At 44.2% G+C, this 15,709-nt stretch overlaps 1 protein-coding gene across 3 annotated transcripts in view; it reads right to left on the bottom strand.

The window, feature by feature from the left end:
• Positions 1-15,709, bottom strand: part of EMILIN2 (elastin microfibril interfacer 2) — an 85,394-nt gene that overhangs the window by 26,512 nt on the left and 43,173 nt on the right. For all 3 annotated transcript variants that reach the window (XM_045003682.1, XM_045003680.1, XM_045003679.1), the window contains exons 5-6: positions 3,153-3,491; positions 2,026-2,064 (exon numbers count right to left, since the gene is read on the bottom strand). In XM_045003682.1, coding sequence (XP_044859617.1) covers positions 2,026-2,064; positions 3,153-3,491 — 378 coding nt within the window. The remainder of the gene's footprint in view (positions 1-2,025; positions 2,065-3,152; positions 3,492-15,709) is intronic.

Here is a 15,709-nt window from a genome sequence, read left to right as displayed (position 1 = left end):
GAAGAGGATAAGACTAGTCCAGCGGACTGGAGCAGAGCCATCAACTCGGCACTTATAACACTTTCAGCACTGTAGAAACTATACAGGAGCAGAAGTTAAAAGAGTGCTGGGTGGGATGGTCTAGTAATCTAAGTCTCAGGCTTGAAAAAACTATTATTTTGGGAAGCACACATTCAAATACAAGAAGGGCCAGCTCAGCCCTATGTTCCGTTGAGATATTAACTCTGTACATAAAATTGACTGGATGTGGGTCTTTGGATGAGAAATTAAAAATGGGGATGGTGTCTATTTCCATTAATATATTTCCTGAGTGCAAATAATGGCTGCCACAATAAAACGTTATTTATGTATCTCAACATCTTTAACATTTAAAGCATATTATACCGTTATGTTTCATATGATTTAACCATAAGCCAGTGAAAACACTTGTCTATAAAATGCAAATACCAGTACCAAGGAAAAAAACACTGTGAGAGTATGATCTTAATATATAAGTCTAGAAGTTTATCATGGCTTCTGTTGACACCAATACTTTTTTCCTTTACTTCTTATCCCTTTCCAGAACCCTAACCTATTGCTTCTTGTTCCCACCCCCACATTTCCCAAATACAAAGCCTCCTCTAAGGCTATATTAAGTTTCTAATCAGTTAGTTTTAGCCTCAAGATTGTAGCATGAACTCTTACAATTGTTTTCATTTCAATTCCCAGACCAATTTGTCATGCCTTGTGTCTGCAATTTTCTTAGCACCAGCGAACTAAGTCCTAAGGAAGTGTCTTCAAAGGCCATAAAATTCTAATGTTTCATTTTTATCTGTTGCTGACATTTCTTCAAACAAGAATTTGATTAAATCATTCTCTGTGAAGAGCGTGTAGGAGGATCCACTTTGATCCAGGATAACAATATTCATTGCTTAGATATAAAAAGGGCTAAACTAAAAGATTTTTTAAAGGTTATAGGGTAGTCATATCACCTAGCAAACTAATATTTGGGCTAATTAAACTAATAAATTCTGTTCATTTATTGAAAGTTTACACTTTTTGTAATCCAAATGTATTGGTGTATAGTGGTGTACAGAAAGTACAACAGTTCAAATAAACTAAACTAGTTCATTTAACTAAACACTCCGACATCCAGCACTGAGAACCTGTAAGTTAAAATGAGTCTAAACAGAAGTGAAATTGATTTCACTGACTTTCATTGCCCAGGAGGAAAGAAATGAATAAAAGTGAACAAAGTGCATAAACAATGAAAAGTAAATTGGATTTTTTTAATAATCTAAAGTATTCTTGGTAAAATAGGTAAGGAATGTGCTTGTTTAAAATAGGATAATTAAGTCAACAATAGTGTTGCAAACTGAGGTTTGTGATATTTGGTGTTTTTCTTAAAACTCCAGCTTCTAGAATCATATGATTATGTAAGAATCTCAGTTTTCATTTGAAAAGAAAAATATAAGTTATTAGCCCTGATGGTTGCAGAAAAAAAGTATGAAAGGATTAACCCTTAAAGGTTCAAAAACCAGAAGGCAAATAAAAAGAACCCCCAAATTATTATTTTTTTAAATCTGATTTTTAGCATCTCCATGAAACAAGTGTTATGGTTTTTTGAGGCTTGACTCATTATTTTTGAACACTTGGGGTTGGCAGGACAGTGTTAGAGTCCCTGTAAACTTAAAGCTAAATCCTAAAAATGACCCATAACTTTCAGTTAGTTCTCTAAGTAGTGACCTTCCAGGCACTGAAAGAAAAAAATTAAATATATATTAAGTGCCACTTTCTCCATTACTTTCTCATACTCCATGTGCCCTGAACATCCTCTCAGCCAGGACAGGAGTGCTAGTGTGAATAAAAAGGGGAGAAAGCTATCATCCCTGGTGGTTGTCCCTTTCCAGTATAAAGAGATCAGAATTGTGCTTGTGCCCTAAAAGTGTTCACATTCTTGCTCTTCAATTTCACCCTACTAGCATTTTCTCTTTATGAAATAAGTGAATAGTTGTTCAAAGAATTCCTAGGTAACAACTGGATTACCTTGTGAGTCTGTAGAAGGCGGAGAAGATTTTGGATACCCTACAAAACAAAAGAAGTTATGTTACATAGTGAATAAGAGTACAACAGTCTAAATATCACAAGAGTTTACTAATATTTTCTTTTCTTTTTATGAAATAGTAACTCATTTCAACAAGTGCATAGTAGCAGATGGCAGAAACTCTTACCACTAAGGGTACATCTACACTACCCGCCGGATCGGCAGGTAGCGATCAATCTATCTGGGATCGATTTATTGTGTATAGTATAGATGCGATAAATTGATCCCCAATCGCTCTCTCATCGACTGCTGAACTCCAGCAGTGCGAGAGGCAGAAGCAAAGTTGACGGGGGAGCCGTGGCCGTCGATCCAGCCCCATGAGGACACAAAGTAATTTTAATTTGATCTAAGATACGTCGACTTCAGCCACGCTATTCTCGTAGCTGAAGTTGCGTATTTGGATCGATACCTCCTCTCCCCCCCCAGTGTAGACCAGGCCTAAGACTGTTAAAAAACAGTAGCAGCCATAGCAAAGGGGACCACATTCCCCATTACAGTGCATCGGCTCTGTTGTGTGTACTGTGGCAAAACACGTTATTTTAAGCTAGTGGTACATAGTTTCACAACTGAGGACTATATAGCAATTGTACTGAGATTATGCTTGATGCAGCTTTGGCCAGGGAGGCGAAGTTGGCTTGAGGCCTTCTTTATGTCTCCTCTGGTCTTGTGACCAGCTGCAGCCAAAATAGACATCATGCAAATTAAATTAGCCAAAGGCTGTTCTAATATAACAGCTCTAACTTATGCCAGTTAAGCATCATTTCATATCCTGCAGGGGACTGGCAACGTGCATCACACTCCAGTTCTGTCACCTTCTATCCCGTAGCCAGCCCCAATATGCCCCCTGCACCTAGGGCAGCTTTAATGTCACTGTGTGGAGAGTAACAAACTCACTGCTGGAATCTGACAGATCAGCTTGTCTTACTTATTGATGAAAGACCCTGCTAGTCTATAATTTTAGCAGAGCTACGTGTTGTTCTGTACTTCAACATAATGCAAGTCCAGTAACACTGGCTTTGGGGGCGAATATTATAAAGTGATCACTTGGATAACATTTCAGTTTTCTCACCTGGTGCTCCTGCATATCCTTCAGCTATGGGCAAGGTATACTGACCATCTATGCCTTTAGGCCGTCTACTTCCTGACTTTACAACTGTGCCAGGAGGACCAGCCTGTCCAGACTCCATAATGATCCCAGTTGATCCAGGCAAAAGTGGTAAAGTGGCTGAACCTGGCAATGATGGTTGTAGGGGAGTTCTTGGTTGTGATGGCTGAAGAGGGGCTCCTTGTCGTGGTGGTTGTATTACTATTCTTGGCTGCAATGGCTGTAGTGGTGTTCTTGGCTGCGATGGCTGCAGGGGAGTTCTTTCTTGTGGTATCCCCAGTGGTACTCTTGGTTGATTTTCAGCTAAGTATTTGTAGAAAGAGGAAAGTCAAATATTATCCATCTGAGAAAATTCATAAAACTCTGTACATTTATATTTCTGTAAAACACTTTTAATTAAACTGCAAGTTTTTGTTTGTTTCCTTTCTGAAGATGGAATAATAATAAAAAAATCAATGTTCTTCTGTTTTAAAAACTTTGACACTGAAGGCAGATCCAGGGTCACAGTTTACTGACCTTTTTTTATTGTTTGGAAGGGTCTTTGTTAAAGGACTTTTCCAGTAGGATAGCCAGTGTACTGTATGATATCAGGGCCATATAGCGTTGATGTGATAATAGTTGTGTAGCTGGAGTCTATTTCAAATCCCTTTTGATAGTGTTTACAACATATTTGTAAAAAATGTTGTCCTAGCCAAATCATAGAAATGTAAATGTCTTCCTGAAAGTGAATGTATATTATTTGCATGGGGGGGGGTGTCAATATTTATACAGATTTAAAAGATAAGAAGGGTACTAAAAAGTTTCTTTGACCAAAGGACCGTACTCCCAATCCTTGCTCTCCATCAAAAACCTGTCTTGTTCATTTTAAGCAGTTCCATCTCTATTTAAGCAGCAAAGAATCCTGTGGCACCTTATAGACTAACAGACGTTTTGCAGCATGAGCTTTTGTGGGTGAATACCCACTTCTTCGGATGCAAGAAGTGGGTATTCACCCACGAAAGCTCATGCTGCAAAACGTCTGTTAGTCTATAAGGTGCCACAGGATTCTTTGCTGCTTTTACAGAACCAGACTAACACGGCTACCCCTCTGATACTTGATCTCTATTTAAATTAACCACCAAAGAGAACTACTGTAATTTATACAAGTTTCACACTTGTCTAAATTCATTGACTTCAGTAAAATTAGGGCTGATTCACACTGGTGTCGGTGAGATCAGAATCAGGCCCATGAACGACGCAACATGGCAATGTATGTTGAGCTTCTATTTCCTTCTCTAACATTGTTATACAAAAATCACTAACATCTGAAAAGCAAGGACATTCAAAGTTAATAATAATAATTAATTGCCCCTTAACACTGCTCATTGGGTAACATTTTCAAAAGGTCCTAAATTATTTATGAGCCTAAGACTCACTGAAAGTCCTTGAGTTTCATGCTCCTTGGTCTCCTAGGGCATGGGGTATGTCTATACTACAATTAAAAACCCGCAACTGGTCCATGCCAGATCACTGGAGCTCAGGCTAAGGAGCTGTTTAAATGCAGTGTATACGTTTGGGCTTTGCCTGGAGCCAGGGCTCTAGGGCCCTGCAAGGTAGGAGAGTTCCAGAGGTCAGACTGCAGCCTGAGCCCAAACATCTAGACCTCTATTAAACAGCCCCTTAGCTTGAGCCCCATGAGTCTGAATCAGCTGGCACAGGCCAGCCCTGGGTGGTTAACTGCAATATAGACATTCTAGAAATTTTACCTATTGCGCCTAAGTTGTACAGTACATATGACACCTAATATTATGCAATGAAGGCAAAATTCAACCCAGTGCAGATGTTGGCAGGATAGTATTATATGTACCTGGCTGTTTTTTTGTATAGGAACATGTGAACACTGCAGGGCAAAAGTATATCATTATGTTGGCTGGCTACAGTGGCAATTACAATGGATACTGAGTGGGTGAAATGTAAACATTTTGTCTAAATACATTGGAGATCGCAAACATATAGACTCCAGCTCTTTGAATCACTCACAAGGCCTTTTACATTGAAGGGGAAAAAAAAAGTAGTATCTACCACAAATTCAAACTCTGGTGAACATAATGAATAGGTTTAGGGTAGTAATAATTTTAGTTTAATATGTTTGTAGTACTGACTTAGGCTTTGTCTACACTACGGGGGCAAGTTGGCCTAAATTATGTAAGTCAACGTAGCTTAGGTAGACTTACTGGGTGTCTACGCTGTGCTGTGTTGACAGGAGACACTCCGGTCAACTTATCTTAATCCTCTCGTTCTGATAGAGTACTGCAGTCGCCTGGAGAGCTCTCTGAGGTTAATTTAGCTGGTCTTCTCTAGACCTGCTAAATCGACCCCCCCTTCATCAATCGCAGCAGCGTTGATCCCTGGTAAGTGTAGACATGGCCTTAGTGTTGGTTATTGTTTGCTATTTGTGGTGATCTTCATTTGAATAGTGAGGGAAGTGTACCTCCATGGTTTAGGCCAGTGTGGAAAATGGAAAGAGTTTGTGACAGTGCGTGATCAAATTCTAATTACACACTGAGATATGCTGTCTGTAGTCCTGTGTCTCTAACAAATATAACACTTGCGAATTCCAGTGTTTTAGGACTGTTTTAGTAAGAACTTTGCCTTGCAAATGTGACTTTTAATTGAAGATGACAGTAATGAGAAATCCTGCATTTTCACTCTTATCTTGGATGGTTTGTTTCTTGTTCTCCATCTCAAAAAAGTAAATTACCCATGGTCTTATACTCTTCTGGAAGGTTTATCTAAAAAATTCCATGCTCTCGTAGTACCTTAATCATGTGACAGCTCCCAATTAAAAAGTCTCCCTGGCCCTTCCTGGTTGAGTTTTGTAGAATGATACTAATGTGTTGTAATGAGAGGGGAAAGTTAAAGAACCAGGCACCACAAAGTTTTGCTGAAACTTACCTAGGTAATTCTATACACAGGATACAAGATTAAATAAGGGAATATACACTTTTTATGGATTCATATAATAAGTTTTTTTGCTTTCATCATGACATTAAAATACTGTAAAGTTATACTTTAAAGACTTTTGTAAGGGCAAAGGTGATTGCAAGTGTTTAATTTATTCCTAACTGAATAACACCTGTGCTTGATTTTTAATCTAATGAGCCAGTCTCTAATCTCAGTAACATAGGTTTAAATCTGAAGTCCATTGAGATCAGTAGAGTTACTTCAGATTTGCACTGATATAATTGACAACACAAACTGGCTCAGTATTCTTATTTCTTGCCTGCATATATTTTTCACTTCTTTATCTTCTCTCATGAGTTTAGTTAAGCTCGCTTTAGGCCTCCAGCCTTGGACAGAGGCATGCAGAATGAATTTGCATGTCTGACTAGTTTCCCCTCCCCCAAGCTCTTACAACTTAAACCAAAAGCCTTAATACCTTTGTAACAATGTTTGGCCTGGTTCTTTGTGTTTAGTGTGCATAACCATATATTTGAAAATATCCAGATATACCAACTCCATTTTGGAAAAAACTCATATGCCAACCATCCAAGGTGCGTGTTAGTTCAGAGGCATTGCTTTTACAGTTCTGGCAGTTTTCATATGCCTTTTTGGCCTCTTGTACTGAATTGCATCATATCATGGCATTGTGCTTTAAAATCACTAGACAAAGGTGATAAAGAAGCCAGCATATTTTTGGACTGAACATGTGTTACCAATCCAAAGAGTGAAGACAAAATTCCCTGGTGTAACTCCACTGAAGTTATGGTGCAAAATTAGGGATGAATTTGGCCAAACCAGCTTGTATTGTGTTGAGTAGCACATAAAACACAAGTATTCCCTATTGTCTACAAAGCAATTGGAAAGCCAAGCAGCAGAGTTTAGACCATTATTATACTTCAAATTAGAGTCTCCTCAGGGGCACCCTCTTCACCAACAGTGTTCGTACGGCTCTCTTTACTATCACCCTCCTGTTCATTCTCAGCTTGCTGACCTCAGGTGCCTGTCTAAATTAAACTGAGGAGAACCCCTGCCATCCTAGGCTTAAAATGCCAATTCCTTCTCCCCCTCACTTTTAAACTCCACTAGTACTTTACTGAGAAAAAATACATGGGGGAGGACACAGGGATGTGAAACTTGGGTTGCACTTTGTTGTGGTTTGGCTCTTTCTAGCAATGCCCATTTCCCTAATGATACATTGAGCAGACAAGAACAATGACAGGATGAAATAAACTAGATAACTAAGGAGTCAGTGATTCCACAGACAAGAATCAAGAAGAGCTATGACTTCCAAACTCCTGTTGCTGACGATGGATTTGACAACTGTCAAGTTACAAAAGGCTGCCTGGTGTATCTGGCAGGGATATACCGAGGTTTGCGCCAGAATTCCTATTACTGGTGTTACAGAAAAGTTTTTACCACACATTCCTAGGTATAGTAATTTAGGTATACACAAGGTTTCATCGAGAATAACTATAGCAGTCTGCTCTTAGCAATTCATATGTTTGAAACCCCTCTTCACAGATAATTACAAAAAGAAATACAAGTTGATTGAAATAGTTGTAATCAAAGCAAACTAAAATCCTGAAGCCATTTTTGGCTGCAGACCACACTTTTTCTGGCTGCAGGAACGAATGGCAAAAATGTATTAACAGGCTACATCTAAAGAAGAGATGATTTTAGTGCCAGTTTTAGTGCAGTATCATTTCAGTAATATGCTTCTCTAAATGCTGAAGTGACACAGAGGACCTGTTTACACATTTTATGGGATTATCTAGTCTACTTATTCTTAATAAGCCAAAGCTAGCAGTCTTGCTCAGTCTTAACAGGAAAACTTCATTTGAAGTTCTAAATGACTTAAAAAAGATTTAACCCATGTTTTATATACAGTACACACAATAACTTATTACCCTGCAACATTAGTTTGGACTCTTGGCTGCAAAATGTCTCAATATAAAATGTCAAGCCAAAGCAGCCATATTCCTGGCTTCAGACTAATTTGCCTTTGCTCAGTTTAGTTGTCTAACTGGTGCATGTAATTTGACAAGGTTTTGTTTTAGAATTCTTATAGGGTATCCTTGTGTTACCACATTCAAACAACTGTAGAAAGAGAAATGTGTTACTATTCTAGTCTCTCAAACCAAAATGACTTCATTTAAATGATACAATATGTTGGCAAATAGTACCTAAATGTAGGTATGAATTTAATCCTGATCTATAAGCCAGAACTGAAAATCACCAGTTCAAAGTAGTAAAGGTACCATAGAAGATATTGCAATCAGACTCATCAAAAAGTTAAATCTTAGTGGAATGATGCACATAGATAAAGACACATCCTGTTCCAAGAATGGTATTAATCCCCAAAGGGAATAAGTACAAGGCGTAACTGACTAGTGGAGCAAGGTTCCCTAACCACTTCCAACAGAGTCCCTCTGTTGCCAAAAGCTTTTTGGAGCTGCAAACATCAAGACTTAGACTGCTGTGCTGGATAGCATTATTTTATTCTGACTCACTCTGGGACATACGTATTTGCTTTATGAACCTCTTTGAGGCCACAGATATTTGACATTAGAAGCTAGTTTTAAATGCTTGTATGTTTAGTCTCTAATGGTTGGGTCTCTTCTCAAGGGTCGCTGTAGGTACAATTTATGGAGACCATATAAAGTGCTATGAAACTGAATTATACTATGGAAATACGGGTGTTTTAAGCTTATTTCATACTGCAATAGATTTAAACAATACTGCAGTAAATTTAAACAAACATAATCCATGAAGCTGTTGAGAGGTCTGCTTTACATTGTGTGGAAAAAAGAGTGTGCGTGTCCGCAGCAAGGAAAAAAATCTTGATCCCTTCTGCATAGCAGGTGCAGTTTCAAAATGCATAGGATGGGGCTATAGTCAGGATTAGGTATATTGTGCCAAGGGTGTGCATCTGTGTGCAGCAGATGTGAAGTGGGGGAGGAGCAGGGAGAGCTGGATCAGAGGACCTAGTCATGGGACTGAAGTAGCCACTATAGAGTGGTTCTTCGGCTGTTCCACTGCCTGGGAAGGAAGATGCCTCCCTCTCCTCTCCTGTCTGTTTCATGCTCAGCACAGCTTCTTGAGTTGGGCACAAAGATTTGTCCCAAAATACAAGCATTATATGTTGTAGATCCTCGGACAACTCAGGAATCACTGACTTTGAAGATCCCAGTTCACATCCAATGTAAAATCCACCAGCACAGTCCATCTACCAATACTGCAATAAGACTTCCATGAAACTCAGTGTAAGTGAATTACAATGAAGGGCTAAGCCTACTCTCCTGGCCAGTACCAATATTTTTTATCTTTATTCTTTCATTAAATTTCAACAATAATTAATCAGTAGGCAGGCTCATGGCCCTCTCAGGAGTATTAATAGAGATGCATACTCTAGTTAAATGCTTTGGAAAACTCAAATTGTTCACTGACAAGAAAAAAGCAATAGAGATATGAATAGTGGTGAGGGATGGCAGTTTTTCTGTGTGCAGCAGAAGTATAAAAGGTGTGGGGGGCAAAGATGTTGAACACAAACAATAAATCTTGACCCCACTATTCTGGCCACACATATTATTGATGTTAAATCACACTGGCGGAAAAGAGAAAGACTTGGTTAATAACTGAACTAATGGCAGCTTATTGAGTCACCAGAAGATAATGCGGCTTTGACCAAATGGTGTCAGTGTGTGCATTCCTCTCTCAGGTGGCTTCTAATAAGATTTAGACTGAAGAACAGAAGGGGGTTTATTTCAGGACATATGTAGTTGATTTTTGGATTTTATATATATCCTTCTCCTTAGAAATTCACCATTATCTTGTATTTCTATGGGGGCTGGGTCTAATCTGGCACTGAGTTAGGAACTAGGAGTGAAATCCTGACCCTGCTGAAGTCAGTGGTAAAACTTCCACTGATGACAATGAAGCCAGAATTTCACCCCAGAAAATTTCTTGGAGTTATGAGTCTTCCTTGCTTTCTTTGCTTAAATAAGCGGAAATTTGGGGCGGGGATTTCACGTGAGAAGTTCCCAGAAGAGACGGTTACTCACCTTGCACAGTAACTGTGGTTCTTTGACATGTGTCCCCCTATGGGTGCTCCCGCCTCAGATCGGAGATTTTAGGTAATCATATCTGTTCGGCCTTCATATACGCCCGCTGTAGCCTAGTACCCTGCACCGTGGCTATATACAGCTGCACAGGCAAACCACCCTCAGTTCCTTCTGTATCCTGGAGCAACATTGTAAAGAACTCTAAAAGCAAACTGGAGGTGGTATCCGTGCTTCATGGTGCGCAGGACCCAGACGTCCGAGGTCAGGTGGGACCACGCAGGGAAAAAAATAAGAGAGGCGGTTGGAGAAGGGAGGGAAAGGATCCCGAACTGGAAGTGGTATGCTGTCCCCGGGCGTGCCTTCAAAAGGATGACTTCGGGTCCGGTTGCGGTTTGGAGGAGCCGCGATTCTGGTTAGACTGAGGGCCCGAATAGCGCCTGCGGCCTCCGCGCCCTCGGCGTCTGCTGAAATCTTGCCTCTGCTAGGTACAGAGTAGGGACAGAAGGGCTGGGGGCGGTAAGTGCGCCGCTGGGTTATGGGAGTATGCATACCCAGGTTACGCATAGTAACCCTATTTGTCTTTTAGATTCTGGAGCCTTGTGTCAGTTTTCTCCGAGAATAAATTCTTGCCCTCGAAGGGCAAGTCCTGAATTGTATACTGGACCTCAGGCGGAAGGTTGGAAGCCTGCAGCCAGGAGATGCGCCTCATGGTAACGCCGGCTGCCAAGGTCCTGGCTGCGGAGTCCGCCGCGTCTAGGGAAGCCTGCAAAGAGGTCCTAGCCACCTTCTTCCCTTCCTCCAGGAAGGCCTTAAACTCCTGGCGGGAATCTGGGGGAAGCAACTCCCAGAATTTAGCCATCTCTGCCCAGGTGTTGTAATCGTAGCGACTCAGCAGAGCATGCTGATTCGCTACGCGCAGCTGCAAGGCGCCGGCCGAATACACCTTGCGACCCAGGAGGTCCATCCGCCTGGCCTCCTTGGATTTTGGAGCGGGGACCGGCTGTCCATGGCGCTCCTTTTCATTGACCGACTGGACTACCAGGGAGGAGGGAGGAGGATGCATATAGAGGTACTCATACCCTCGGGATGGCACCATGTATTTGCGCTCGACTTCCTTTGCCGTTGGCGGAATAGATGCCGGCGATTGCCACAATGTATCTGCCTTGGCCTGGATAGTTTTAATGAACGGCAGAGCCACTCTGGTGGGCGCGTCAGCTGCCAGGATGCTGACGACAGGGTCCTCGACCTCTGGGACCTCCTCCACCTGTAAGTTGATGTTGACGGACCGGAGTCGACGGCAACGGCTTAGCAGGTGCCGCGGTGACAGCAGGCACCGGGCGGTGCGACGGAGCCGTGCCCTCGTGCCGCACTTCGGGCGGTGCCGGAGCGGCAGGGGTCTTAGCTTTCTTCGCTCGGGGAGAGAGCGAGCGCCTCTGGCTTGACTTGGGAGCCGGGGACATCCGGTGCCGGAAAGGAGTGGGTGCACCGGTGTGGCCCGGTGCCGAAGAGGAACTCCTCGAGTCCGATGGCGGTGCACTCGGTGCCGAGGATGGAGGGGTAAGAGCCGCCTCCATAAGGAGCTGCTTAAGTCTAACATCCCGCTCCTTCTTGGTGCGAGGCTTAAATGACTTACAAATTGAGCACTTAGCAGATAAGTGCGACTCGCCGAGGCACTTCAAACAGGAGTCATGCGGATCTCCTGTAGGCATCGGCCGATGGCAAGCCGAGCACGGCTTGAATCCCGGGGAGCCGGGCATGTGCTCCGGTCCCGGTGCGGGGAGGGCCTAAGCCCCGACCCCGACTAAACTCACTAAACACTAACTTAGCAATTAATTTTAACTACACTTATCTAAATTACAACCAATTTTACAACTATATACACAAGGAGAACTATGAGAATGCTAGGGAGATGGAGGTCAGCTAAGCTGCACTCCACTGTTCCAACGACCAACACGGGCGGTAAGAAGGAACTGAGGAGTGGGTGGGTCGGCTGGTGTATATATGTGGGGCCATGGTGGCGCCACTCCAGGGGGCGCCCAGCCGACCCACTGAGTTGCTAGGGTAAAAGTCTTCCGACGAACGTGCACGTGGCGCGCGCACACCTACATGGAATGAATATGAGCAATCACTCGAAGAAGAACTCTAAAACAGAGGAGAAGAGGGCGGGTAGTAGAGCACCCACAGGGACACACATCTCGTAGAACAACAGTTACTGCACAAGGGTGAGTAACTCTCTCTTCTTCTTCAAATAGTGTCCCTATGGCTGCTCCACTCTAGGGGACTACTGATAGTATTGTCTACGGAGGGGTGGGGCTTCAGAGTTGAATCTCAGATTGAAGATTGTACAGTAGAGCCAAACATGGCATCAGAAGCTGAGACATGAGCAACCTCATAGTGTTCAGAAAATGTATGAATGGAGGTTCAAGTCATGGCTCTACATATTTCCATGATGGGAACATTCTTAAGAAAGGCTATTAATGTAGAGAAGGATCTCGTGAAGTGAGTTAATACTCCAGGAGGAGGTTGAAGTTCGGGAGACTGATAGCAATAGGTAATGCAGCCAGATATCCATCATTAGAATCTGTGCTTGGAAACTGGAGATCCTTTAGTTCTCTCCTCAATGGAGAGTAACAATCTGGGAGATTTTCTAAAGGGCCCAGTCCTGCCTAGGTAAAAAGCTAATGCTCTTCTGAGACTGAGTGTATGTAATGCCTCATTTCCTTTATCCCGGTGTGGCATAGGGCAGAAAATGGTAGGTTGGTTCATGTGGAAGTCCAAGGATACCTTTGATAAGAACTTAGGATGTGGTCGCAAAGTGACCTTATCCTTAAAAAAGACTGAGGGAAAGGGGATATGCCATCAGAGTCCCTCTCTCTCCAACTCTTCAAGCAGAAGTAACGGCTACTAGAACAGGCTGTTTTCAAAGATGAGGGTAAAAGGTAGGGTGACCATCCGTCCTGTTATTAATAGGACATTCCCATATTTAAGCCCTCTTGCAGGCAGGGGCGGCTCTAGCGATTTCGCTGCCCCAAGCACAGCGGCACGCCGCGGGGGGCGCTCTGCCGGTCGCCGGTCCCGCGGCTCCAGTGGACCTCCCGCAGATGTGCCTGCGGAGGGTCCGCTGGTCCCGCGGCTCCGGTGGACCTCCCGCAGGCACGCCTGCGGATGGTCCACCGAAGCTGCGGGACCAGCGGACCCTCCGCAGGCACGCCTGCGGGAGGTCCACCGAAGCTGCCTGCCACCCTCCCGGCGACCAGCAGAGCGCCTCCTGCAGCATGCCACCCCAAGGACGCGCTTGGCATGCTGGGGCCTGGAGCCGCCCCTGCTTGCAGGTGTCCCACTTTAAAAAAAAACAACAGGCTAATTGTCCTGTATTTTCCGCTCTCTCTGCTGGCCAGTCAGCAGTCAGCACAGCCCAATCTTGTTTGCAGCTGACGGGTGTGTGCTGGCAGGCGATGGCCAGTCAGTGAGAGCACATGCTGGCCTCAGGCCAGATGGAGAGGTGAGAAGAGGCAATGTCAGATAGGAGGAGAAGCAGCCCTCTGTGTGGGGGCGGGGTGGCAGCCCTCCCCATTGCAACCTAAAGCAGGAGTTCTCAATGGGGGTCCGCAACCCCTTTCAGAGGGGCCACTGGGTGCCAATACTAAAACCCAGAACCTGAGCCCCAGTGCCACCACCCCCGTGGGGCTGAAACCCTGATCCCCTGCATGTAGCTGGGCAGTGCAGGGCAGCTGCTCCTCTGGCTGGTGCCATGGAGCCGGGCAGCCATGGTGTTCCCTCCTCTCCTGCTGCTGCTGTTGCAGGGGGTTGAAGCTGCTCCTCAGCTCCAAGCTCCCTTTTCTCATGCAGTCGGTAAGAGCCTCAGGTACCCAGCTCCATGGCTGGCAGAGCCCTCAGGGAACAGGGACCGCATGGGAGCCCTCCTGGTGCACAGCCCCTAGCTACCTCCTACCTGCACCCTGAGCTACCCCCCTGCAAGCACACAGTCCCCAGCTACCCCCTGCCAGCACCCTGAGCTACCCACATCCAGCACAGCCCCTAGCTACCCCTGCCTGCACCCTGAGCTACCCCCAGCCAGCACAGCCATGCTTGGGTGGCAAAACACAGAGCCACCCCTGGCCTCGCCTTGCACCTTTGAGTTATAATTTTTGATTACGCCTCCCCCTGCCACAACCAAGACAGGCTGGGTGGTCTGCTGAGGTGATTTAGGGGGTGGAGCTGGCTTGAGCTCCACTGGCCTGCCCGGACACCTGAGGCCCCCCTTCCGCTGCTGGACCCTGGTGTTTTAATAGTATGTTGGGGGTGTGTGGGGGGGGCTACTGCATAGTTCTGGTTGATTGCTCATATTCAAACGAGTTCAAAGGCAATTTTACCAGGTGTCCCATATTCAGCATCGGTGAAGATGGTCACCCTAGTAAAAGGGAGCAGGTAGCCATAGGTTCAAAGGAGGGCCTTTTAAGGCATCTGATTTGTGAGAAGATGAAAGCCAGCTCCTTCAGAAACCTCCTCGTTGTATGATGAGCAAAGACAGAAAAACCCTCTACCACTACCATATGATGGAAGGCCATAATAGCTGCCAAGTGCACTCTAATGAAGTTTAGAGACACTCTAACAAAGCTCCCTGTGAGAGAAGATGGGGAAAGGTCTGGAGGGTAACTGGTTGACAGAGAGCCGGATGAAGTAAGGGAACCATCTTTGTCTTGGCCACATCAGAACTACTAGAGTAACACTGGCCTTGTCTTTTCTTATCTTGAACAGCACCTTGGATATCAAGGGAGTTGGGGGAAATGCATACAGCAGGCCTGAACTCCAAACAAAGGTGAAAGGCATCCCCCAGGGAATGATGACCCAGTCCGCCTCTCAAGCAGAAGTGGGAGCACTTCTTGCTCTTGGGTATGGCAAACAGATCTGTCTGCAGGTTACCCCAACACTGAAATATCCGGGGGAATGTAATGCGATCTGTCTCCCATTTGTGATCTTGCAAGAGGGACCTGCTGAGGGCATCTGATGTTATTTGATATTTTGGGCATCTGATATTTTGTACATGCAGAAGGTAAGCTGCTGAGATAATGATCTGGTTTCGTATGCACCAATTCCAGAGTTTCATTGCTTCGGTACAAAGGGAAGGTGATCTCACTTTCCCTTGACAGTGATATAAAACATTCATGACAGATTGTCCATCGTTTTCTTCATGTACTTGCCCTTGATTTCTGGAACCAGGAAGTACCTGGAATAAAATCCTTTCCCTCTGTGTGGCATAGGAGCCGTTCTATAGCATCCCAGTTTAGGAGGATGTCAATTTCCTGTCACAGAAGATGCTCATCTTTTAAGGTATGCAGTGACTTGTCATTTTTTTCTGCAAACAGCTTCAATCTATCAAAAGGAAGGTCCTCAACTATATTTTGGACTTCCCTCAGAAACCCTGAGAGCTGAAGCCAGGAAGGCCTCCTCATGTGTACTGCCATGGAGATAGAATGA

Source organism: Mauremys mutica, chromosome 2 (assembly GCF_020497125.1).
Source record: "Mauremys mutica isolate MM-2020 ecotype Southern chromosome 2, ASM2049712v1, whole genome shotgun sequence".
In the NCBI taxonomy this organism is placed as follows: domain Eukaryota; kingdom Metazoa; phylum Chordata; order Testudines; family Geoemydidae; genus Mauremys; species Mauremys mutica.
The sequence above is the reverse complement of the archived record's forward strand: the minus strand, read 5'-3'. Positions and strand labels throughout refer to the sequence as shown.